General features: G+C 41.4%; 1 protein-coding gene across 1 annotated transcript in view; it reads left to right on the top strand.

The window, feature by feature from the left end:
* The window catches only part of LOC120793480 (alpha-1,3-mannosyl-glycoprotein 4-beta-N-acetylglucosaminyltransferase C-like), a 42,825-nt gene extending 23,181 nt beyond the window's left edge, over window positions 1-19,644 (top strand). Inside the window, exons 2-4 of the mRNA XM_040133599.1 lie at window positions 16,626-16,777; window positions 17,475-17,622; window positions 18,488-19,644. Coding sequence (XP_039989533.1) covers window positions 16,649-16,777; window positions 17,475-17,622; window positions 18,488-19,644 — 1,434 coding nt within the window. The 5' untranslated portion in view covers window positions 16,626-16,648. The remainder of the gene's footprint in view (window positions 1-16,625; window positions 16,778-17,474; window positions 17,623-18,487) is intronic.
* The last annotated feature ends 6,543 nt before the right edge of the window (window positions 19,645-26,187 follow it).

Raw genomic sequence — 26,187 nt, 5'->3', positions numbered from 1 at the left:
AAACAAATACACACAGTATATAAACATACGTATACACACACAATATACAGTGTATATATATGTATATATATGTACATATATGCAGGCTGATCAGTGTATTTCACAGCCAGTGAGACACAAAATAGAGACAGAAATGAGAGACCGAGCAGGCCATGGCTCAGCGCCCATTGTCACTCTTCCTGAACACAAGGCAATAATCGCCCATGCATCTCCAATCTGAGCTGAGAATAAAACAAGGTGAGAAAATAAGCACCACGGCACCACTGCAGGGGGAGAAAATGTGAAAGGACGCTCAATGACACGCCTAACACATTCAGCATCACTGTGCCTTTTTTTTTTTTTTTAAATCTTGAAAACTTGTACATTTTATCTCAAGGGCAGTCAAGTCCAGTGACATTAGCCCAGTAAAAACAATAGCACAGTATTCTCTCCTGATGGCCATCGAGAGTGAAGTGGTCACGGAGTCAAGAGTTCAAGGAAGTGAGTACAGTGATTTGACTGTGGGTTGACGCATAGTGTCAGTGCAGAAGCCACTTAAAGCTTTTTTACAGTGAGATTTGACTGCCATTTGTCATATTTCCTTTTGAGTCATGAATGGAGCAGAAAGAAGAGGCTTACTGGATATTTTTAGTCTCTCTTTGATGGCTTATTAGCTGGACTGGAACACTTTGACTCTCTTAAAACCAAATATAAATATATCACAATGATGGCAAACAAGAATAAATCACAAAATCAATTAATCAACTGTGACTATCAGTGACAGAATGGAAACTAATGGGACAGCTGCCCTCAGTATAAAAACAAACCTCTCCTCTCCATATATTACTGATACATACATGCACTCATCGTGGTGTTACCAAGGCATCAGCAGTTGCTTCCATCCATCCGTGCTTACTTTTTTGCACTCGCGATCAAAGCTGTCACCAGTGCAAGAGGTGCCGCAGAAAACGCACCGAGGAGAGTGTTGTACCACTGAGGAGGGGTCATATCTCAACGCTATGACATGACTTTGCCAATGCGGTGGTGTGTGTGTTTGATTCAACAGAGCCACTTAGACGACGGCCTGGCCTTGTGTGTCTGTCTGTGCACAACAATGCTGGTGCCTCCCTAAGGATGGTTGGCTGCAAAGATGATTCATAGAGGGGGAGGGCAGGGAGTCTCTCAGCCAGCAGCTAGAGATCATTATGTTATAAGCAAGCAGGCAGGACCCTCACCTTGGTTTTTTTTCTGACCTGTTGCACAGCACAAGCACAAGAAAAAATAAATTAGCACTCCTTCTACCTTTCTTTCCTGTACAAGCCTTCTAGACGGGAATAGGCGCCGGGAACGGGAACTGGGAAAATCTGAACATAGTTATGTGTAGAGAGTCTAGAGGAAGTCTCAGGTTGATCAACGTGTTGAGGGAAGACCAAAGTGTTCTTAAAGAACTGAGGCAGGGATTTGGGAAGCACACTGAATCCGAAGATTTTGACGATTCGGACAACACAGATAGACGCAACAAGTTCAGCAAGCTGAATACTCCTGAGCCAAACAGATACGTCACATAAACTGCACCCTAGCTAGTCTAGTAAAACTATGGTATCTCATTTTGAAAATTGAATTGTAACCTTAGATTTCGGGGTGGCTGTGGGTAACTATCTCAGGAGGTAGAGCCCGTCTTCCACGAAATAGGTTACTCGTACATTCAACAATTGCTCGCTAGGTAACAAAATGCAAAATAAAAATATGTAGTTGATTAAAAGCTTTTTTCCCCATTTGGATATAGTCTGTTAATGTCCAGTCTTTGTGCCAAATCTAGGTTAAACATGTCCTTGATGTCTCTCGAAAGTGCTTCACATCTTCACATCCATACACAATGACACCTGACAACTTTCTAGTATAAACACAATCTCCCACTGTTAGCTGCCGAGGATCAGGTCTTGAAGACAGTAGCAGCAGAGACTAGGAAGTGTATCCAGCTGGTCTGAGATTTGATCTAACCACAAACCCATTTTGATAATCTTTAAGCCAACCTAAAGACATCCCTCTGATTTGTATGATTGTACTGCTCATGAATACTCAGCGAGACCCAGGAGTCTTTTCGTTTCATCTCCATGTATTCATTTCAGTGCACAGTTTGCCCAGTACACTCCTATTACCTCTCATTCTGCGAGTATCTCACTGAATACCAAGCAATCTGTTGATAGTACAGGTCAGACGGCACAACATGGAGTACCTAACCAGTCGGTAACACTGAATGATATCTTTGCCTCGCCTTTTTCTTTTTGTGGAGCAGCCTTCATGTTAAGATAACGTAAAGACTCCCCCTATGTCCTCTTAAACCTGCCACTAACCCATATACTGCCAGACACAGATGCACATACAGACTGCGCGTCGGTGGAAAAAAGCGACATTAATTCCATGTGCCGAAGACTGAACACACAGTAGGGGCCGTGAATATTTGACAAGCGCAGCGCAAAGCTTGGAGAACTTTAAGCTCAACTCACTGGTCACCATGCATCTTTAATCGGGGCTGCCCTTCTTGTCCGACAGCAGGAAAAGGATAAATGCTTGGGCCCAGAGTTTGACAAAGGAGCTGGCCCGCTCCACCTTGATGAATAAGTAAACACATTCAACCAGGCAGAGATGCAGTCTGTAAGCTTTGAGTCGATAACAAGTAGATTTGTTTTCTTCTGAAAGCAGTGTTGTTTACAAGCTACCGATTACTGCTCAAATTTGATCCATCTCTCAACAGTTTTCTGTGAGCTTTGACATAGCCTGGCTCTTAGTCCGACCACATTCTGTTTCTCCTTTCGACGTGTCTAAGCAGCAGCCTCTGAAAGGTGTATTTCATGGTGCAATAAAAAAGAAATTAGGTTTTGCCTGCACTAAGCTTCTGTTTATGAGGTTCCCATAAATATTTTCCATCTAAATTTGTGTCAATTTTAGAGCAGCTTCCTCCTATGAAGACAAACTTGATTTTCTTGAGTCATTGTAATATTCATTGCATACTCCTGAGATTGCTCAGTGCTCAAGGTTATTTTCAATAAGAAGCTGTTTAATGGTAATGCAGCTTTGCATAAAGTCCTGAAAAACAAAATACACATGAATGCTCAGTCTCTCTGTGCACATCTGCTTTTGTAACAGTAACCTCTTTGCACTTTAGAATGCACTTTACAAGACGAAAGGAGCATTTTCCTTACATTAAGCATTTATAAGTGTTTTTATTTTTTACAAAATCCAATCCGTTCCATTGCCTGCATGTCATCAAACAAATAAACAATAATGTTTACCAAATGGCTTTGTTGTACAACATACCCGCTTATTAAAATGGCATCTCATTAGAAGCATTGAGCAGCCGTTTTACATGAGATTAATTGGGTTTTTTGAAAGCACTTTCTCTTCATTATCATTCTGTCTTGCAAATGGATTCACTGCAAAGGCAATGCATATTCATTTTACAGGAAGCTTGAAAATTGTTCGGAAATGAGCCAAAGGTGGAGCCGGGCTGGTGTGCCGACTTACGCTGAATAATAAACACAAGAGCCTCTGCGCTGGAGGTGAAAGAGAACGGCTGTTTCTCCGGAATACATTTGGAGACCTGCTGAACACAGGTCTCTCACCTTCAGTGACGGTATTGTAGATAATGTGTTTAAGTCTTCCAAATGAATAAGTATTTGTTTTAACAAGTTTTTAAATCATCACTATGATTAAAAACATGTGAACAGTACACATACAAACACGTTCAGACTCAAAATGATGAGCAGGGTTGATGTGTTTTTATTTCCCATGCTGCCCGTTAAAGATTTGGATGCAAGTTGTATTCTTGGCTACCTCTCTCATTCTAGTGGCATTAATAATGCACACAGAAAGGTTTTACTGGATTCTGATTTGCTATTTCAAAAGGTAGGAGGAAATAGGTAGCATACTCTCTTGATAGAGTGGTCTAGTTGCACGTTAATGAAATGAGAAGGGATGATTCTCTGTCTTTTTTGTCTTTGACATACTATTTGGTATGTATAATGTGTGCATTTCAACATCAAGTGGGCTCCTCCACTTGGTTTGAAAGCCTGCCTGAGGCTGGGAACTAAACAAAAAGTTTTCCTTTTTGCCAAGTTATGGACTCTTTTACCTGAGGCAAGTTGAAGTACTTCAAAGGCAAAGGGCATCCTTTGTCAGCATCTTAGGCTGACAGCAACAGATCCATTTCAAGAGTAATTGCAGACAACTGCTATTCAAAAGAAACAGTCCCTTTGGCTACGCATTCAAAAACAAGAGACATCATTTCACTGAGCTGTAATAGACAGATAGATGCTTCATTAACCTTAGCAGGGTTAATGAAGGATCTATCATCGGTAGAAAAAGAGTAGAGGGGTTTAAAAAACAGAGTAATTATGAATTTGTCTACATTTAACGGGAAAGTGGACTAATTAACACGTTGACATATTAGCATGTAACAGTCAGTATTAATATGTTATACTAGAAAATAATTTAGAGTAGAATGTTACAGCCTTTCTTGACTGTAGGACAAGTTCGCCGTCGGCCTGATTCTAATTGATTTTCTGGAGGACAAAAAAGAAAGAATCAGACCTGGGAAAATAGCCGGTGTCATCTTTGTGGAGAAATTCTTTAGTCTTTAGTTCTGAGCATAAATGTGACTGAAGAGTAAAACACTGGTTAATTAAAGTGTAAGTGTGTTGCAGTTGCCTCTTCTAGTTCTATCTGATTATAGCGATAAACTGCCACCAAACTTTCCAGTAGAGAGGACAGAAAAGGGCTGTGTGCAGTAGACTCTGAGTGAAAGCTTTTGTGTTATTACGTAACCATAAATCTGATGAAATGTTCAGCATCATTTTGCATCACATAGGGCACCTGGTTGTGGCCCAGAACAACCACAGCCCTTTACTGTTGGCCACTGAGCACCTACACAAGGAGGGATGAAGGTTAAAGGTACAATTACATCGCCTTTATTGCCCCATAGCAAAAAATGAATATAATACATCTGCAGGGGTTGATAGAGTTGTTTACTGATACAGTAACCCAAAAATTTAATGCTGTTAGACAGATGCTTAAATTTGTGGCCTTCAAGAGTCACTTTGTTTTGGAGCAGAAATTCAATATTATACACTATTTTGATGTTTCCAATCTCATTAGTTGGGGGTAGAAGAGAAGGAACTGTAATAGTTTACCTACAGTGAATAAATTGCTCAGCTGTAGATCATTAAAAGGGTATGGACTTAGAAAAGGGATGTTTATGAGGACCTGAGAGCTCATTTCTGTCATCACAAATGCCACAGTGTTTTTCACAACCAAGGTTATAAAATAATAGGCTGATGATGGAAAACTCAAGGTCTAAGCAATGACCACCTATATCTGCTGAATGCTGCAATGTTGCTGTGGCACGAACAGGGTCGTTAAGGTTGAATACGTACAGACTTAAGTCCCAGAATAGCTAATTAATGTACACCTTGTGCTCTTGGGGACTCATCGGAGGCCAGACACAACAAACAAAGGCGGACGAGATGTACAATTAGACTGCACTTTATTATTTTATTGGTCAGGGTGGTGGAAAATATAAATGTAAGATTTAGAAAAAGAATGTGTCCCACGTCTGTATCAGATTTTAAATCCTAATGCATTCCCAGCATGCAGCAGAGCTAATCTTCCATACATACATTACAGTGGTATCAAAAATTCGCTTGAAAGGGCCTTTTCACACATGAAACGTTTGTTTTTGATTACCTCAGGCTCAGTGAGGGCCGCCCAGTCAGGAGTATTGGAGATAAATGTCTTTGAGTGATTGGCCATCCCACACATCTCTCATCAAATATTAATGCTGGATACTTGGGAGATATCCGAGGATGCAGGGATATAGGATATTCTCCCATCAGATTAGCACTGGGATAGGTAGTCAATGTCTCAGCAGAGAGATGCCTCCAGAAGATCAACGGTATTCAAGGCTGGTCAGGCTGGCTGGAAACATAGACCTATCCACTGAGGTACTGTGCTACATCTCAATTTCTGCTTGTTGCTCATTCTCCTGCGTTCAATAGGATTGAATGTGTGATCTCCAAGATTGTGAAGGTTAATTTTTAAGTATAATACTTTATATATTACAGATTTTTTATTTAAATTGTGAACTCCGCTCCAATACACTTTAAGGTCTAAATTCAGTAATGCTGTCTAATTTTTTTGCTTTCTGATGAATGTTTTGCCTCCTTTATCCCTACAATTTGAATTGTTAAATTTTTCAATCTGAACTACTTTTTTCATTCAAGCATGATTCTTATGTCTACCAGTTTTAGTGTATTTCAATTGTATCTGCTGGCTGATTTTGATAAAACAGCAAATAGTTTCCTTCCAGTGAACAGTTGAGTTTCTGCACATCACAGACAATTGCTATGACAAGCATCTTCTACAAGTTAATCCTGCAGTTGTTCCCTAGACAGTGAATACAGACAGGAAACTGCTGGCCTGCTTCTGGCTGCCACTACACAAGACTGCTCTTACCAGAAGGACCTGAATTTTATTTAAAGTGGCAAGAATCAGTGTTTAGGGGCACTACAAGAAATCCAAAACAAGCTAACATACCAACTATCCCCCCCTATAAAGCTGGTGTGGCTAACGTTCTAGCAAACGGTTGAAAACTTAAGCATCCAATAGACATGTAGCGACATTATCGTACCCCTGAAGCTGTGTTTCTGTGCAGCCATTGAGTGCAGTTTCAATCTCCTTTTAGCTCTGGTTTGGTCTCTACCAGCTGCTGAGCTGAACCGAACTAAATGTTATCTTTTCGACCCAGTAGAATTTTAAAAAGTAAAAACCAAAAAATGTATCTGAATAAATTACTGGGACACTCAATGGGCCCAACATTAGATGAATTCTGCTAGGCGATATGAGGTTGTGTTTTTTTGTTACACATCGTGGACATGGCTGAGTCACGCATTATTAAAACACAGACGTCCATCTGCGGTTGTAGAATCACAGTGGCACCCCAGGTGATTCTATTCTTGTGTGTGAACATGGCTTATAGGTTATGGGCACATTTTATGAGTCACAGCTGCAAGCCCATCATTTAAACAGAAGTAATTTGGGGGGTTTATATCTATGAGCCCACAGTGTCAAGAGAAAATTCAGTGTCCGTGGACCACCTCCAAACACTGCCACCTGATGACATCAATTCACGTTTTACTACTCTGATTTGCACCTTAGGGAGATATTTGTACATATTGACTTCATATCATCGGCCTAGCACAATTTCAATTCAGTTTGGGGATTTTCATCTGGATTTTCCTAATGACATTAAAATGTCTTTACTTAAAATGAAGTAGGACGCTGCACCTTTAAATTTACCTGAGTACTTTTTATGTGATTAAATGCAAAACCCAGTTTTGTAAGCTCACAGTCAGTTTGTTGGCTGTCCACTCTCAGCCTGACCAAAAAGCTCATTTCCTAAGAGCACTTCAATGTATGCGCTGTCATACTGGGTGAAACTGGGCCATCTTATTGTGTCTCCAGTCCTCACTTCAACATGGAGCCTTTTGAAAAGCCTGCCAGTGCCCCATCCTCCCTAGCACTAAATGTGTAGGGAGGAGATAGTGCATTTTCATGTTATCTGCCACTGGCCTATTGCCCCTTCAGCCATTTTCTCATTTCACAGATTTGACCAGGAGGTGACCTTGGCTTTTTAAGTGCTTTTAAGGCAGGGCCAAGTCTCCTCTTCCTTTCTACTGTCTCACAAATGGAGACAGAGAGAGAGAAGGAGAGGGGATTTCTTTTTCTTTTCTTCAATGGCCTTTATTCCCCTCTTTTATTTCCGTCCTCTCTCATGCCCGTAGCCACTGTCCAGTTTTTTATAGACCAGACATGATGACAGGCTGTTGTCCGCTAATTCACGTGGGTCTGTGCTTTTAATGTAGAAAATGGCCTCGGGAGAACAGCAGCATATGTTTATGACACATGACGTCAGGCACAGAGGGCAGTCAGGGAGTTTGAAGTCATGGAGACACACAGTCCATTAGCCGAATGTGATATAACAAAGAACTAATTGAATATCGTTGCCCCAGAGAGTACTTCACAACATTCAAATAGTAATCATCTTGTGTCTCAGATGTAGGTAATCGTTTATATCACTGGCTGCATCTTCACAACCTCACACAAGGGATGGGGAAGAAATGGAGACCATATGCATGGGTCCGCCTGTGTACAGGGGGTGTACACGTGTCGAGTGTGTTTTCTAGTGGAAATATGCAGGCCTTATCGCAGTCGTCCATCGCCATCGCTCCCCATTGCACCTCTGGCAGAGCGCTAATCTGGGTCATAGTACTAACCGCTTAGAAGGGGCCTGGGAGAGGCTCGGTCACATATGAATCACTTCACACGCCTACCGTCCTCATCACGCTCACTGCGGCTGAAACGGCAAACGGCTGTCATATTTCCCTCTGACCTTAAACATAAACATCCAGACAACACTGAAAGTACATCGGCTAACAAAGCTTCAGTAACAACCACATCCTCAGCCTCACGTTCACTTTGAGGCCGTCAGTGACTGTCACCATCAAAGTATATCACTGCAAAGAGTCCGACAGCCTCTCAGCAGTTCTCTGTGATGAAGCGAGAACTGTATTACCAGATCATCAGCGCATTACGCTCTTTGATTGACACAGTTTGTGTTTCATGATAAATGCAGTCTCCCTTTCTTATCAGTGATGCAGTAAAGGATTGGCTGTCCGGAGATGGCACTGGTCCATTCGCAGCTATAAAAGATATGAGACCTTCTCCTCTCCAGCCAAGTAAGTAGAAATCAAACAGGGGAAAATAGGGACCGATCTGAGGAAGCTCTTTACAGTCACATATCATCAATTGCGGACCGGGCTGGATGATCCAGACGATTATGCTGCAGTTGAGAATAGGCCATAGCCGCTTGTTCAGAGTGTTTTGATGCTTGATTGCTCTGAAGCTAGCATCACCGGGTGGCATGTGCTCAATATTTCATGAGTGTACTCCAGTAGCTTACACCACCTGTGCCACTGCTGCTCTGGAAAAAAAACAAGCCTTAATGCTGATAAATTGAAAAGCTTTGTTGATGTCTCCAACACATCCTGGTATGAGAACAAGGCACTGTCTTCTCACGCTATGAGCTTATAAAAGCAAGGACACCGGGACTGTCCGAAATAGAAAGGGCTGTTTTGCAGTGCTTGGAAATATTCTTGTATCAGAGAGCCTGACGGGCTGACCAGCTGAGACGCTTTTGGGTTTTTTACACTCCAAGGCTCGTCTTGCACCCCGGTTCCTTATGGGAGACAACTGGAGTGCTTGTTTCTCCCTCGAGGACCATGGCGGTGGTAGCGATGGTGTTTGGTGGTGCCGTTGGTGGTAGGGGGAGGGCAGCGCACTTGGTCAGTGTGTCCGGGGGAACGCATCACATTCAGCACACACACACACTCTCCCTGCTACTGCCAATTCCACAACACCTCCTCCTCGCATTAGACTGAGCAGCGTCAAGCTGCTGACAACGGTGACAGGCCCAGCAAAGGGAGGCAACGGGGGGAGGGGGCTGCTGCTGCTGCAGGGGGGTGGTACATCTGTTCGGGTCCTTGGCTCAGCCGTCTGGCCTCTGGAGTTTGATGCAGCCGGGATTGGAAAAGCACACCACTGCAACCATTTTCTGATCAGAAAACCACTTGGCAGCAGAAAGTTGCAAAGAAAAAAACAGAGCAAAATAAGAGTTTTTGTTGTGACCTCAAATAACATGATGAGTCCCTTAGGAAGATTACCTTTGTGGAGATGACAGGTCATCAAATTTCAAACATGATTTGCTGCTGTGACACACGGGTTTACGGGAATTACATCTCCCAGTAACACAGCTTTCAGGCCTTAATTTACCACACGGTACATTGATAACACTAACTGACAATTCCCCATTGGATCCTGATAATTAAGATCATTTCCATGTTTCTATAAGGGGTGCGGATGGTTGACAAGGGTCGCTAAGTCTTAGTAGATGACAGATTCCTTTGTATGGCAGGCTGTAAGAATGTAGTAATTGGTATACTGTTTGACCAATTTGAATTATTAACAAAACAGCCATTTCATGATAAAGGGATTTATTATTCCGCCCTCACACCACGATTTTGTTATCAACAAAAGCCTCTGTTACTCGCGGCTTTTTAATCAAGAAAGAAAAAATCCATTGAAAGTGGCTGAAGGCCTGACACAAAGCAACTGCTGAATCCCCGCAAATCTGCAGGCTTAATTGATTATTTGTGCAGAGCTGTATATCTACAAGGTGCAGGATACCCTGGGGAAATAATGTAAAACAGATAACAGGATGAAATGTGAGAGAATTGCTTTCTGCTGCCCATTTTATTTATCTTTTTCCCCTTTTCTTATTCACAATGAGTTTCCCATCTAGGTTTTTCCCATTACAGAAACGTGGCTTCACATTTTAAAAACGGCGTGGCCTAAATCGAAAGTTGAGAGTTGATTCAAACCAGCAAGAAAAGTGTTTGTTAAGAGGTTATTTTAATTTCTTTATAACACATGGAGGGACTCAGTGATGTGTGTACCTGAGACTCCCAGAGGAGAACATTTTATTTTCAAATCTCATCTTCATTATTCTGCCTTTCTCAGTTCCTTGCTGGCATTCAAAGGAATGAATTCATTATGCTGATACAGTACACAAACATTTTTTGAAGCAATCTATTCAGATTTCTTCAGATTCAGGTTTACAGTTGTTAGTTCTCAGTCAGGCCACGTGTTCTCCAAGGCATCCTGATGCCGTGGTTTCACTTTTGTGGAAATGACTTTAAAGGAACAACCTTGGGCAGACGGGATGTGAAATTACTGTGGAATTTGACTCATGTTTGTTGCATGTCAGTGCCGCTCTGCTCAATCCAATGCCTTTTTTCCATTTACTCTGCCTTTCGCTCTGCTTTCACATCTTCTGACAAAAACAGTGGTGTTTTTGGCATTCAGGAGGACTGTTTCCAATTGGCAGCAATCAAGCCATTACGAATGGAGAGGGAATGGAGGGCTTTTGTTTGTTTCGTTTTGCTTTGTTTTATTTTGGCATGATATAGAATTCTTGGCATTAGGTTGCACATCAGGCCAGACCATAATTGCGTTCTCCACACTGGGGAGCCCATGTTTTCCATTTCAAGTCTGCCCCCATCAGATTTCACCATTAAGGGGCGGGGGCGGGGGTACTGAAGAAAATTCCTGGATCAGTCATCTCATTTTGGCTGCCAGAGAAACATGGACGACATTGAGGATGAATCCAGAGATAGCTTGCCAAGGTACTTTCTGCCTGGAACACAGAGAAATTGGGATATTGCAGAAAAAAACATGTATAAAAAAACTACGTCCTACTTTCTCAAAGACTACTGTACTGTATCTAGTGTTGAAATGATGAGATGATTGATTTATTCTTCGAACTTGGGAATTTGCAGATTTTCTTTGTTTGTTTTTTTTATCATAGTAAATTGAATATCTTTTGGTTTTGGACTGTTAGTCAAGCAAAACAAGCAACCTGAAGACTCCAATTGGGGCTCTGTGAACTTGCGATGATCATTTTTCACTATCTGACATTTTAAATACTAAATAATTGAACAAAAAGTGATTATTTTTAAATTGCTATTGAAAGGAATCGTCATTTGCAGCTCTAATATATTAAACTTTTTCAGCCAAGGATCTGGGTGATGGTGTTACATGAGTTCATTCAACCTCATGTTCTGAATTCAATGCTCTTAATTGTACAAGGCACTTTGTGGTAATGTTGGGAACATTAATTTTTCATCTTCATTCTGAGACTAGTTTACACAGAGCTCTTCATGTAATTTTCCAATTCCATTGTTTCTTGTTTTCAATCCGTCGTGTACTCATCTTTCTGCACAGCAAGATAATAACCCTCAGCATAGTGTGACGTCAGGGATTGACGTGCAGAACATTTTCCCGCTGGAAGCCATTTCCACCCCCAAGCCGTTAGTCGTGATGTGATACAACCAGGTGATAATTCCCTTGGAGGATTTTTGGTAGTGTATCTTCGATCTCTTCGGGGAACAACTGTAGTAACAATCTTAAGGAATTTCTGGCACCTAGGAGGTGACTGTTTGCTAAAGGCAAAATGGTGAGAATGACAACAAATAGCTGTGTATTGAATTAAAAAATTGCAAGGCTAGAAAAATCCTGATCAAAGAGAACATTTAGCCTGAAGAATGAAAATATAATTGAATTTATGAGGTCCCTACAGCTAGTACACTGGGCTTTTGTCACAGTTTTGGTGCCACCGAGCTCCCTTTATGTCAATCTAACGGGATTTAACCTCTTACTGAGAGCACGGTTTTCAAAAAGGAGTTTGGGACAGACAGTTGATATGAGTTACGTGCACAACATCCTGCCGGGCAAAAAGGAGGAGAGAGGCGGTATTGTGGTTTATTTGGTCCAGTTCACATGCACACAAAGTGCATAATGGATATTTAACAGCCGTAGCCTGCTGGAAGTGTGCTGTGTCCTGCAATGGTGCTGGGGACATCTGGGGGAGTGTGTGACTGCCACGATGACACACCCATTAAAACACACTTAGTCCATTTCTCTGTTACAGTTCCGCTCTGGATTTACGCCATAAGAGCAAACATAACAATACACATATGCTTTCCTCTTGTTTGTGGAAGTTCACAGTGAATTCATACCATCAGTTATATATCCATATATACCTATTCCACAGCATATTCCAAGAATATACAGTAGACTGGAAATACGGACGGTGATGTTTTAGATGTTCTGCTGTGCATCTTAGTCACAGTTAAATCTGGGGTAACAGAAGAAAGCATGTTTCCAGCTGCGCCTTTGGCAGGATAAGCATCTCATCCTCTTCCTGCTCTGAGCCCATACTGAATTATTGAAAATAAGAGAGGCGCCTTGCTTTTTCTTGTATCATCAGTATAGACACCCATGACTCTGAGAGATCAACTTTTCCCCCCAGCATGAAGCAGAAAATGTTTTAATTGTAGCTTTCCCACTGGAATCGTGCAAGGGATGCCTGGTAGTTTAATTGTAGGTCAGGCGTCTCACCATACAGTCGCTTATGATTGTGCAAAGGGGAAATAGCTGCCGCTGAGTTCTCGAAATAGAAGGGAGGGCAGGCAAAGCCGAGAAGCAAAAGCTACCTGAGCCGTGTTGTAGCCGTCAGCTGAGATTCCTCCAGAGTGGCTCTAATGATTCTTCTCATCATCGTGCTGCGCTCAGCTTTCTCCAGGAGAACTCTGCAATTTACTGGAGACACGCCACACATACAACGGAAACAATCTAATGTATTCTGATTCAGCGAAAGTTCTTTTAAGTTAGAGTAACTGAGATTGCATGTCATGCCACCTCAGCACATACCAGTGCACGGTATTCAGGGCATCCCTGACAATATAATACGATATTCTGTTCGTATCATCAGAGCTTGCCAATTTACTGAGAGATTTTCTTCGATTTCAGTATTTTTTATTGGCATATTTCATCACAGCAGCTTATACATTTCAGTAGTTGTTGGAAAACTCTCTCACTCCGACAGCCGCCTCAGGGTCTTTATGGAGGTTGCTGTCCAATATCATCCTCTGCTGCACCCGACAGCGTAACGTCACCCCACTGTAGGCTGTAATGTACTCTGCTAAATTTGTTATGTTTTTGTTTGCTGATTTCTGACAGCACTCTTTGAAGCTCAGCAGTGTGAAATTCTTTTTACTCTTTCATGGCATTTTTGTGAATGAAGCTTTCCCACAAACCAAGCAGAGCAGGCAGCCTTATATGGCAATTTTAGGGGATGATGCTAATGATCAAATCTCACAAACGCGCTCCTCCTCATGCAGGTGGTGGAGCGCGTGGAGCCCGATAAGGGCAGGCACGTGCAACTCTTTTTGACTATCGAGGCATAAGAAAGCATTGAAATGCTGGCAGTCGACCAGAGCGCCAACCGTCATCACCGAACCGCTCAAAATACCAGTAGGGTGGAGGCTGTGGATGCATTGAACAAATTTAGCCCCCAGTCGGTGAATGTTTTCTTTGTTATTTCATTCACATCAATAATCCATTGTTGAGCACATCAGAATCCCTTATGTCCCGTAGTGCCGTAGGTTTTGCTCTCCGATCAGCGGATTTGGTCCGCCTCTCTCCCAGGCTCATCGTCTTCCCCTCTTTCTCAGGTGGTATTCATCAGTCTGTAAACAAGCAATCTACGTCAAGTTTGTGCATTTAAGAGAGTTGATCCGACTTTGAACACTAGTACGAAAGAGAATCACGGGAAAAAAAGTAAGAGAAATTTAGGAGAGGAACATGAAAACGTTCTTGCGATGCGGCCCAATAGCTCACGCAGAGTGTATGACAGATAGATTGCCTACATTGTAACAAATATGGTAAAATATTATGGGTGAAACATGGATGCCAGACAGGTGCCAACTGGGAGCATTGCATCAGATTTTCATGATTTATTTGGGGAATATCAGCGTTTGCCATTTAATAGAAGACGCAGAGTCCCACGGCTCAGATTTAACAGGTTGTGGTACGGTTCATGCCTGTCTGTCAAAAGATTTCACAGCTACATCGCAACTAAATGCTTCAAATACTATTTCTTGAAATTTATAATTGATATAATTGATATAAAAATCACCAGCATTAACCATTTCATAACTAAAGCAGATTTGTTTGTTATACTGTACGCAGTTACGCCTACTTGGTGTGTTATACTGTTTAAGTAGAAAAAAAGGCCGAAATGTCATAACTACTGATAATTGCCATTCACGTTAAACCGCAGTGAGCTGGGAATTGCACAGAACAGGCCACAGTGGATGGATATGTTAATTTCAGTTTTCAAGTGTGCACAAAGAGGCATTGACTGGCTGAATCCCAGGTGAGGCCGACTCCTGCTGTGAGTGATCGATGTGTGTGTGGTCATTGAACTGAGCTTAGAGGCAGTTTGTATTCTATTAGGCATCTCGGGGGCTTTGCAGCAGTGGAACAAAAGCACATCCTGATGTCTAATTGCTGGCAAAGAAAAGACCAACACCACTGTTGCATCTGCACGCTGCTGCTGCTGTTTATGGGCTTTTTTTTCTCCCCCAGTCAGTCCCTGGTGTACAGTTACGGCATCATAAACTAATGTCTCAAAAATAAAGTTAGAGCTCAGTCAGCACATCTCCGACCCTCAAAAATTCAATACCATAAGCTTCTCAAAGGTAATATGTCTTGTAGATATTGAAGTGGATTGCATCAGATTGTACAAGTTAGCCAGATACTGTGTCCACCCTGTGCACCTCCCTCTACACAACTCACTGCTCCTGTTCCCTTTTTGTTCATAGTAGCTTTCAATTGATCAAGGCACCGAAGAGTCCATTGCAAGAAAGATTCGACAAAACATCTTTTGAGCTCCAGGCCGTACCTCGTGTCCTCCCTCTCCCTGTCATTCATAACGCTGAGGTGTCCTTGTGTTGTTGGTTTATAACAAATGTAACCGCCGTTGTTAATGGATCTCGAAACTGGTTTGTGACCAGAGGGCAAGGTCGCGAGATGAAATTCTTGCGCCGGCAGAGAAACTGAATCAGTTTCCCGAAACCATCAAGAGCCACCATCAAGGTGCCAGTGAGCCATCCGCATTAGCTTTTGTCACTCGTTATTGGCAACCAGAAGGAAAGTATGACTAGAACATTTTCTTCTGCTACGCCGGTCTCTATTTGATATTTGTACAAACAAGAAAAATAAATAAATAAAAATATATATTGCTAAACAATTGAGTGACAGAAAATTCATTGGTGTTAATTGTGCGTAGTCGATTAATAATTGAAGTCCTTTATAAAGCAAATATGCCTGGGCTCTGGGAAGTGTATATTTTCTATATTGTTTCAAAAATCTTATCAAATTAATGGTTTATTAATCGAAAGAACAACTGCTAGTAATCATTTATTGCAAACCTAGTATTTAGGTACTATCTGTAAATATCCATTTTATACCTTATGGTGTCTCTTTTCCTTGTCATCTTCCTTGTCAAATTGAATTGACTTGAGTCACGGTGGCCCCTAATCTACAAACAGAAAAAAAAAAATCACATATTAACAAGAAATAGGAGTAAGCCACACGATAAGGGCAGGCACGAGCATCTCTTTTTGACTATCGAGGCATAAGAAAGTATTGAAATGCTGGCAGTCGACCAGAGCGCCAACCAGCATCGCTGAACCGCTCAAAATTTCAGTAGGGTGGCGGGTGTGGGTGCTTTGAACAAATTTAGCCCCCAGTTGGTGAATGTTTTCATTGTTATTTCATTCACATCAATAATCCATTGTTGAGAACATCAGTATCCTTTATGTCCTGTAGTGCCTTAGGTTTTGCTCTCATGTGATTTGCCAATCAGTGGATTTGGTCCGCCTCACTCCCAGGCTCATTATCTTCCCCTCTTTCTCTATCACACATCATTAGAAATCTGTTGAAGAATAATTATGATCCTAGAGGAAGATAATCACGTCATATGTGGTCGTATGGTCCTAAAAATTAATTCCCCCACAATCTGTTGATGCTTGATAAAAAGGCAAATTATACGCGCGCAGCTCCTCGGGCTGACAGCATTCAAAGCAAGTCCGGTCTAACTCGTCGTTTCTCACGTTCTTCTCGTGCAGATCCCAGTGAGAGGGTGTACAGCATGAGACTGGTGTGGAAATCCCTGGACAAGATGAGATGTCTGAGGAAACGCTCCACTATTCCCTTCCTCGGCTTCCTCATCACCTTCCTCCTCTTCCTGAACCTCTACATTGAAGATGGCTATGTCCTGGTTAGTACGTCGTGTTGGGCACATTTATGTTTCTTGAGTGTTATCAGCAATTACTTTCCAAATTAGAGATTTAGATTAAGCGCTCGCTTGGTATTTGTAGACCTCCTTGATGTCTGAAAATAAATGTGACCAAATATGCTTTTAAAACCAATTGTGTTCTTGTATTTGTTCACTCCACACATGTTGTCCCTTTTATAATTGCTTGTTTTTAAAGGAAACATGTTTAAATTTTCATAACATGGACCCAAGTTGAAATCATCCAGATGATTAATTTCTTATTCATGATGCCATCAAAACTTGGTGAACACAGTCCATTATCTGTGTTTGTTATTTAAATTATTAAGAGGGAGTTCACATTTTCAGCTCTCTGGTGCTCCTCTTAAGTCCATTTACTCGGCTATGCAAACTGCCTGAAGGGGTTTTAAGATTGCTTTTGTCTCCAAACGTCGAGGGTTAGCTCAGCCACATCAAAACACATAATTGTCTCAAGTTTTTACAAGATGTTAATGACAAATTTAAGAAAACTAAAGTCTGGTTTTCTCTTCATCTTAATTATTCACAGTAGAAATTGAAATTTTCAAGTTGACTTTCCTGTCCCTTTTCTGCAGTCGTTATAACAGCTTGTACATGTCTTTTTTTCCCCCCTCTATTTTTCATTAATTTGCACTAAATGTTGTTTGATCATGTTGTGTTCCAGGAAGAGGATAAAAGGCAGCTCAGGGAAACATCAGTCCACCCTCCGAGCTCAGAGCGATACGTTCACACCTTCAGAGACCTCAGTAATTTCTCCGGAACCATTAATGTCACGTATCGTTATCTCGCTGGAACCCCGCTGAACCGCAAGAGTAAGTTTAGTGTTTCTTTAAAGAAGAATTTACAGTGACAATTTTTTTCATGAGCTCGGGGGAGTTACAGTAAGTCGTAGTTGTGCACATGAGCGAGAATAAGAACTAAAACTTAAAATCTGTGATGTTGGGATTTAAAGCACAACCATAAAACGTAACTGCTCTGCAGAGACTTTTTTTAACCCCAGAATTAAACACTACACACAACTCTCCTCCAATACTTGCTTGCTTTGCCATGCTTTATTCACAAAACATTTGTATTTCTATTTTTCAGCTGCAACTGCGTCTCATCTTAAATATTCCAGACAGACAAATACATTTAAGAAAATAGATTGATCACTTGTATTCCAATTTCACATTTCATACAATATTACAGCTATGGTTTGTCATAGTCCTCTTAACTTTAGGTCCACTTACCAGCTTTTCTAGAACTTTCAATCACATCTCATGGTGTTGAACATCAGATGGACTGTCGCTCAGTTGTCATGACGATGGCGCAGGTGCCATCATCAGGCATCAGGTGCCAAAACTTTATGTGTGACTTGAGCCAGTGATAAGAGCTTGCTGTATATACTGGAGGAGAACTGCATATGAAGGCCGTGAGATGCATTTTAAAGATTAGGAAACAGCTAGTAAGCGCACTTTGATTTACACATTTTTTTTTTTTTGCTAAACTGCTATTTCAAAGGTTGAGAACATTCACCCTCAAGGTACAATTTATATAAGTTCATTTTCTGGGGAACAGTCAAGTTTAAAATCAAAAAACTTTGAATCTTTACAGTTCGCTTATTATTTGTGTTTTCTGCAAGCATTTCATTTGCAGTTGCAGTTGTGTTAATGTGAAATGTTCATATTTTCTTCACAGAGTATCTTACCATCGGGCTGTCATCAGTCAAAAGAAAAAGAGGGAACTACCTTCTGGAGACGATCAAATCCATCTTTGATCAGTCCAGTTACGAGGAACTGAAAGAGATCGTGGTTGTGGTCCACCTGGCAGACTTTGACCTGGTCTGGTGTGAGAACCTGGTACAGGAAATCACTAGGAAGTTTGCTCACCACATCATAGCCGGACGCCTCCTGGTGATCCAGGCTCCAGAGCAATATTACCCATCTCTAGATGGGTTGAAAAGGAACTACAACGACCCGGAAGACCGGGTCCGTTTCCGCTCTAAGCAGAACGTTGACTACGCTTTCCTCCTCAACTTCTGCACAAACCTCTCTCACTTCTACATGATGTTAGAGGACGATGTGCGCTGCTCCAGGAACTTCCTGACAGCGCTGAAGAAGGTGATCACCTCCAGAGAAGGTTCCTACTGGGTGATGCTGGAGTTTTCCAAGCTGGGCTACATCGGGAAGCTGTACCACTCCAGAGACCTGCCACGTCTGGCTCACTTCCTCCTCATGTTCTACCAGGAAATGCCGTGCGACTGGCTCCTCATCCACTTCAGGGGTCTGCTGGCCCAGAAGGACGTGATCCGCTTCAAGCCCTCACTTTTCCAGCACATGGGCTACTACTCCTCATACAAAGGAGCAGAGAACAAGCTGAAGGACGACGACTTTGAGGAAGACTCCATAGACATTCCTGACAACCCTCCTGCCAGCCTCTACACAAACATCAACGTCTTTGAAAACTATGACGCCGCCAAGGCTTACAGCACGGTGGACGAATACTTTTGGGGGAAACCTCCTTCCACTGGAGATTTCTTTGTCATAGTCTTTAACAAATCTAACAAAATTAGTAAAATTAAGATAGCTACTGGTTCTGACGACCGGCAGAATGACATTCTTCACCATGGAGCTCTAGAAGTAGGAGAGAAGCTAGTTGGGACTAAAAAAGGAAAACAGTGTTCGTCCTATATCACATTAGGGGAGTTTAAAAATGGCAACATTGAGGTTCAAGATGTAGACCACAAGATTGCCTTTGACATTGAGTGTGTACGAATAGTCGTTACTGCCAGTCAGAGAGAATGGCTTATTATTAGAAGTATAAGTTTATGGACTACACAACCTCCCAGCCAATGAGGACTATACACAAAGACTCTTAGTACGTCATAGAGGCAAAGATTTTTATTATTATTATTATTATCATTATTTGTTAATGTATGTACTTCCAGGTTAATTTATTCTTTTTGTATGTATTTATTGATACTCATTTTGATTGCCAAATCAAGCTGTAGTTTTTTATACCTGCAAGTTGTAACCTTAGTGGAGCTTCTTCCCAGTCACTCTTAAGGACTGTTCAACTAACCTCAGAGTATTCATGAGTGTATGTTTTCTTAAGTTTTCCATAGGCCCTTATTTATTTCAGTTTTTGATAGCTATCCTTAACATAGGGCTGGGTGATAATTCAGTATTATTTTTTATCAACTTAAAAGTGATACTGCATTGTAATGATATAATCATATTATGTTATCGTGTTACAACATTCTTCTGTCCTGGATAAGGCTTACAGTATTCTTGTTTTTTATTTTTTATACTTTTACTGGCAAAATGTCCTATGAAAAGACCAAATCCAACAATGAATGGATCCTACTAACAGGTATTGTCATGTAGCCAAAGTCTGATACCGTATGTCTCACACCTCTGTGCCACAGAGCTCCATTCATGCCCCTAAAAACACCTGACTGAGCCACACCGTTGCACTGGGTGACATGTTCCTCCATTACCACGAATACACACACAATGTAGTTTATTTTGAGCCAATCCCACGTACGCCATACTGCTTCGGGAAATATTCACTAAAACTCCAAATGTGTGTTAATCTGCTGTTGAAAATAGTCCCCAACAAATGCGCTATTTACTACTGTTTTAGGAACATTTGCTAAAAGTTAAACACCCAGCTGTTTGAGTAAATTTCTTATCTTTGAAAAAAAAATTATTTATGATTAATATTTTTAAAGATTTATGTCTTCACTAGCAATGAATGGCCTTGGGGCTGAGTGGAAGTCAGGAAATACTGAGAAATGGACTAACATATTTTTCGTTTAGTCTTTTCATGGGATTTGTTGACAGTAACAAGTATATACAACCTCACCAGCATTATCCGTTAATGGTTCCAAGCAAAATGTGATTTAAAAATTAAGAAGCTTTTTAAGGTTTTGTTTTACAAATTTAGTCCAGTGTAAAGCGTAACAGTAAAAAACAAGTTATTAAACATAGTATTCAACATCAAGTTCATTTTTTACATAAGATTTTGCAAACTTTTGTCATATCATGATATATCAGTATCACTACATCAATGTCAGAAAATGTTTCTAATTCAATATCACGGTATTCCTTTAAACCACATTACCCAGCCCTAACTTGACGACAGATTATACATACAACTTACAAGCGGCTGATGCAATTAACTATCGTTTATGAATGTTTTTGAAGACTATTCAGAAAGGTGCTGCCAGTGAGGAATGAAGACAAATCTCACGTAGGGAACAGCATACTACTAATTTATTACAGTTTTGTTAATTTTGTTATTTTTTTTAAATTGACCACTGTTGCTTTTCAAAATATTTTGAACCACTAATTAGTTGTTAATGAGGGGAAAGGATAGCTGCCATGAAGTGTAACTAACTTTTTTTTTTTAGGAACAGGTTCTCAATGAAACTACCGTCCAATTCAAGCTATTGTGTCTGATATTATGCCTGCAAAAGTGTAGCCCTGGGGTTTCCCTTTGAGAATGTCCCCATCTGGCCCTTAATTATTTGCCTCCTTGAAAACCCACCAGGAAAGTATTAGAGGTCACTGTTATCTTGAATATTCATCATGTCACACCCAACATTTTTCCGGTTTCAAATATTCCTTCGCGGTGTAATTATCTTCTCCGTTTTGGTTGAGGTGGGCCTGTGAGTGGGCTGAGCTCTTTTAGTAGCACTGTACAGTACGTTCTGTCCTAGGCTGCTGACAGGAGAACAATGTTTGTTTTCACCCACCTTCTCCAAGAGCTGAGATTAGATTGCACAGTGAAGAATGGACCTGGTCTGCTCTTAGGTCTCTTTTTTTTTTTTTTTCCCCACCACAGCACAATTTTCCCCTAGTAAATTGGTCTGTGTTTGCCTCACTCTCTACACCAGCAAAACAACATCTCCCCTGGAGCTATAGGATCTCAATTCGTTCTTTCCCTTGCACTCTCACAACTTCAATGTTTCTGCTCCTACATGGTTGCCTCGCTATGATCTTTGCTCTCGGTTCATACAGTCTGCTGCTGCTTTGGGGAAACTTGCTTGGCTTTCCTTTGAAGATCCCTTTCAAATTCCCCAACTTGCTCTATGCTGTTGAACAACTAACATTTGTAAGAATTAACGCTGCACATGTTAACTCATCATCACCGTGATGCTCAAAGCAATTCAGAGCTGTGCTTTTAAAAAAAAAAAAAAAAAAAGCCTCCTCGTTTTCCACGTTCATGTAGTTCAAATTTGTCGGAGAGCGATGTTCAGTGACATTAGTTTCTTCATTGAAATGACTTCAAGAAATCACTCAACAATGCAATAAAGAGGTAAATGTTTACATAGCGCGGATGTTCTTGAGGAACAACAGGTGGAAGCAGTCATTAAGCATGCTGCGACAGTTTTGTAAAGCTTTGTTCTGCTGTTGCGATAGCCACCTGTTCCATGTTTTTCCTCAAGGTCTTGTTCAGTGACACAGATCGAGACCTTCCACAGATTGGCTTGTACCACCCCTTCGAAACCCTTACTCAGCAAACCCCCCTGCGCTGTCTGAAATGAAATTAGAATGCTCACCACCTCACAATATGACTTATTGTTTTTCCTCAGCGTTTCCCTTGGAATGTCGCTATTCATTTAGGTGAAGGATTTTGTGACCTGCATGGATCAGCTCCTTGGAGGAGATCTTGTTTGAACGGATGATGCCCGGAAACACAATCTGCATTGTGCTGCGTGTGTGGTATTCTTTATGACGCACACCCTGGTGCCAATTCAGCCTAGTATTACCTGCTTGCGAGCTATAAACACACGATGTCACCGCAGGGCAGTTAGCTGTTTTACAAGTGTAATGGATGGCTTTGATGCGCCTAATGCCCAAGCAGAGCAACTGTGTTGCGAGACTGATATTTTCTGGAGGAGAAATTGCTGTCTGATCTTTATTTGAAATAACACGCTAGCCAAAACTAGCTGCATGCTGCAGATTTATGGTCAGACTTACGTCTTGGGGATAACAACAAAAGCTGCACACATTTTTTTTGCTATTGGCAGCATGTTTTGAAACAACAGTCCGTACTAGGGCCTTGAGCGAACAGTGTTGACAGTATCAGTTATACCTTTCACTTACTACTTAAAAAACTCTTCTTTCCTCCTGTTGAGTACTTATAGCTAATAAATGGCCATCTTCACTGTCCATTTGTCAAGGATTAAAAACTAAGTCAATCAACAGATCCCTGTCAGAAAAAGGGCAGAGATTTGTTGATCACTCGAAGGCAGGCAACTGTCTACCTGTGTTTTATTATTATTGGCTGTGAGGGTCCAGATCCTCACGTTTATTCGAGTGATAAACGTGAATATGATCTGTGGTTCCTGAGTTATTAGAAATGTGAGCTGTCTTCCAGTGGAGCATGTACAAAGTGCATGAACAAACGCATTTTCAATGGATAAAACAACTCCTTTTGTACATCAGGATCTATGAATTATTGTTCTGCTTCTGCTAATGAAAATGTACTGGGTTTGTACGTAGAAGCCTACCGATACTACCTTACTACAGGTTCGGAGTCCACATGTGCTGTATATTGTTAAGTGGAGCGAGTGTGTTAAGATGTTGTTTCTGTGTTTGTTTTACTTTCCATCGTTCTCTAAATGGTACTGTATTGTAAGATGACATATATTTTTTTACACGTATCATTTCAAATGTTGTATTGTATATATTGTACTTAAAATGAAATTAGATTAAACGAACGAATGCCAACTTTGTGGTGCATTGACTGCTCAGACAGACCTGTGCGCAAGAGAGCTAAAGAGAGCACAAAATATTGAATATGTGTCTGCAGTGTCAGGGCTTGGATATTGGTTTGAATGCCTTGAGGAAAACAAAACACTATTTACATGACCCCGGATCTAAAATGTCATCCCTCTGTCTTCGTCTGAACATGCTTTGTTTCAGTGTTAAGAGTGTTTATAAATAAAGGTTGAACATGCAGTAATGGCATACATATTACATTTTTTTTTTTTTAAAGAAAAAAAAAAAAGAAAACGATAACTGACATTTGCAGTTCCTTGAAACTAGCAATGAGACCAAGCCTGTTTGACTCGGATCTTGCTATAGCCAAAAGCAAAAACCATACATTATTCATTTCAATATTCATATGCTTTCTGCTTCTTCTTTTTCTTTAACTGCATACTTAATGAAGGTGTGGGGATGATGCTTCGGGGGATGCTGTACTGCTTAAGGCCGCACGCTCGTTGTGTATATGTCAAGAGAGGTCATACATTTTCTCATAAAAAAAGTGCGCTGTCCGACACCTGGGTACATGGCAGTCAAGGAAAACCGCTGACAGTTAAAGCAGTTTATCCATTGCAAGTTACTGCATATTTCTTTATTGCCTGTGTAAAGGGACACGCAAAAGCTCAGTCCTTTCGCTGCTTTTTTATTCTCAGGTACCCGAAGCATTTTACATTTTACATTCATCAAAAATCCCACCGTTTCTCCTTCGTGTCATAAACTGGTGGATGCACAGATGTGATTCACATCAAGTGTTTCTTGTAACTTCAGATCTCGCCTAACAAAGGACAGTGTTTTCAAAAGTCTTACATGTTACATGTTGATCCGCAAAAGTTATATCATCAAAATTTCAACATTTCCCCAAATTAAAATGAACAGTGTCACTCTTAGCTGTGAGACATCTCACTGGTTCTGAAAGAGATTCATGAATCTGGGAGATTTAGAGAATTCACTCAACCCACAGAAGAGCATATAATCTGTTAACTGAATAGACTCGGCATTCACAGTGTCGCGCTAACTGTCATTGCCAACTGGGTGTTTAAGGAAGAGCATCGGGCATATTGCAATTTACAACAATGCTAATACATTAAACAGAAAAGAAAATACAGAACAAAATATGAAATCGGTATGCAAACACTTCATCAGAAGTTTAGGCGAAAGAGTGCAGGGTCAATAGACAAAATAACAGTTTCAGTGTGTTTCATGAAAGGTTTGATAAGGGCTGCTTTTGATAATGGAAATGAGCTTTCATACTCAGTTTAACACCTTCGGGCTTTTCACAGTACCAACACCATTTCAGAGACATTGAGCGTTTTGTCACAGTCGTCCCTGCCTCTCTCCATATCCTGTCCTTCAAAGTCATCCAGAACCAAATGGAAGGTAAGCGTACATGACGGCAGGGTACCTGAGAAACCACAGCTAATGCACACTCTGAAGGGTTCGGGGTAGCAAGTAAAAAACCAATATCCCACATAACAAGACCTGCACTGTGCACAGCAGGAGCCACGGGCCAGTCAATTGCTGTGGTTGCCATGGTGCTGCCACTACGTACCGACACAGGAGGGCAAACCCCACATGATACCAGACTGATATGGATTGCGCGGATTTCCTCATTTGCTTTTGATCTGCCCTGCTCTTGTGCGTCTGAGAATCTGCCTCTGCGGAGGGATTTTAATTCCACCTCAGATTCACTATCCATCCATTAAGGAGCAGCAGCAGTGTGTGCAGCAAATCAAAGGAACAATGGACACGGCCCATTTGATTTTTTTTTTTTTTTTGGGCTGCTTGTCCTCTCAAGGTGCAGGCGCAATATGTTTTCAAGTACACACCGGAGCAGCATCAAAGCTTGTCAATAGCACTTGAGCAGTACATTTTGTGCTGTGTGTTTCACGGAACGTTTGCAGCACAGATCCACATGAGCCAGGTGCACGGTCTGAGGTGGGGCTGAGCTGGAGGAATAGAGGTAGGGAGATAAAAGACATGTTGGTGAAGCTGCAAATAAGTGCAATGAACAGACGAATGAGAAAGTACAGGGATTTAAAAGTATTGAAGCAAAGCTGAGAGCACGGTAATACGAAGCAGGCACAGGTGATGAATGACTCATAATAACCTGGCCAGGAACCTGTGATTGTGTGTCTACCAGTGATGGAGGGGCCCCTCAGTGTTCGGGTGATGAGCAGCCAGTTGCCCTGTATACCAGGAGGCCTGAGCCAGCCCGAGCCAGCCTGAGCCAGCCTGAGACAGCCTGAGCCGGCCTGCGCCGCCGCGTATTGAAGCGGTTTCCTAATGGAAAAGGAATAGGATATATTCTCATCTGCCAAATCTAGGCTGAAAACGGCTGAGGGTGAGGATTAAAGCGCATTGAGCATTCAATCATCGTTTGTTTCCAGATGGTGCCAAGTCAAAGCTATGTGAGGTGAAATGTGCACGTGTGCAGTGTGGTGGTTTGAGCTGTTTTACATGGCAAAAAAAAGGGACGAGGTAGAACTGTGTAGGTCACAAGTTTAATTACATGGGTTAAGCTTCAGTCTTATTGCATACATGATCCATTGCACTAGTGCGGACTACCTAAGAAATTCTTTTCATTTAGTGTCATGACGTTCAACATTAAGAATGAACCAGCCC

The sequence above is a fragment of the Xiphias gladius genome, chromosome 8 (genome assembly GCF_016859285.1).
Source record: "Xiphias gladius isolate SHS-SW01 ecotype Sanya breed wild chromosome 8, ASM1685928v1, whole genome shotgun sequence".
Lineage (NCBI taxonomy): Eukaryota > Metazoa > Chordata > Actinopteri > Istiophoriformes > Xiphiidae > Xiphias > Xiphias gladius.
The sequence above is the reverse complement of the archived record's forward strand: the minus strand, read 5'-3'. Positions and strand labels throughout refer to the sequence as shown.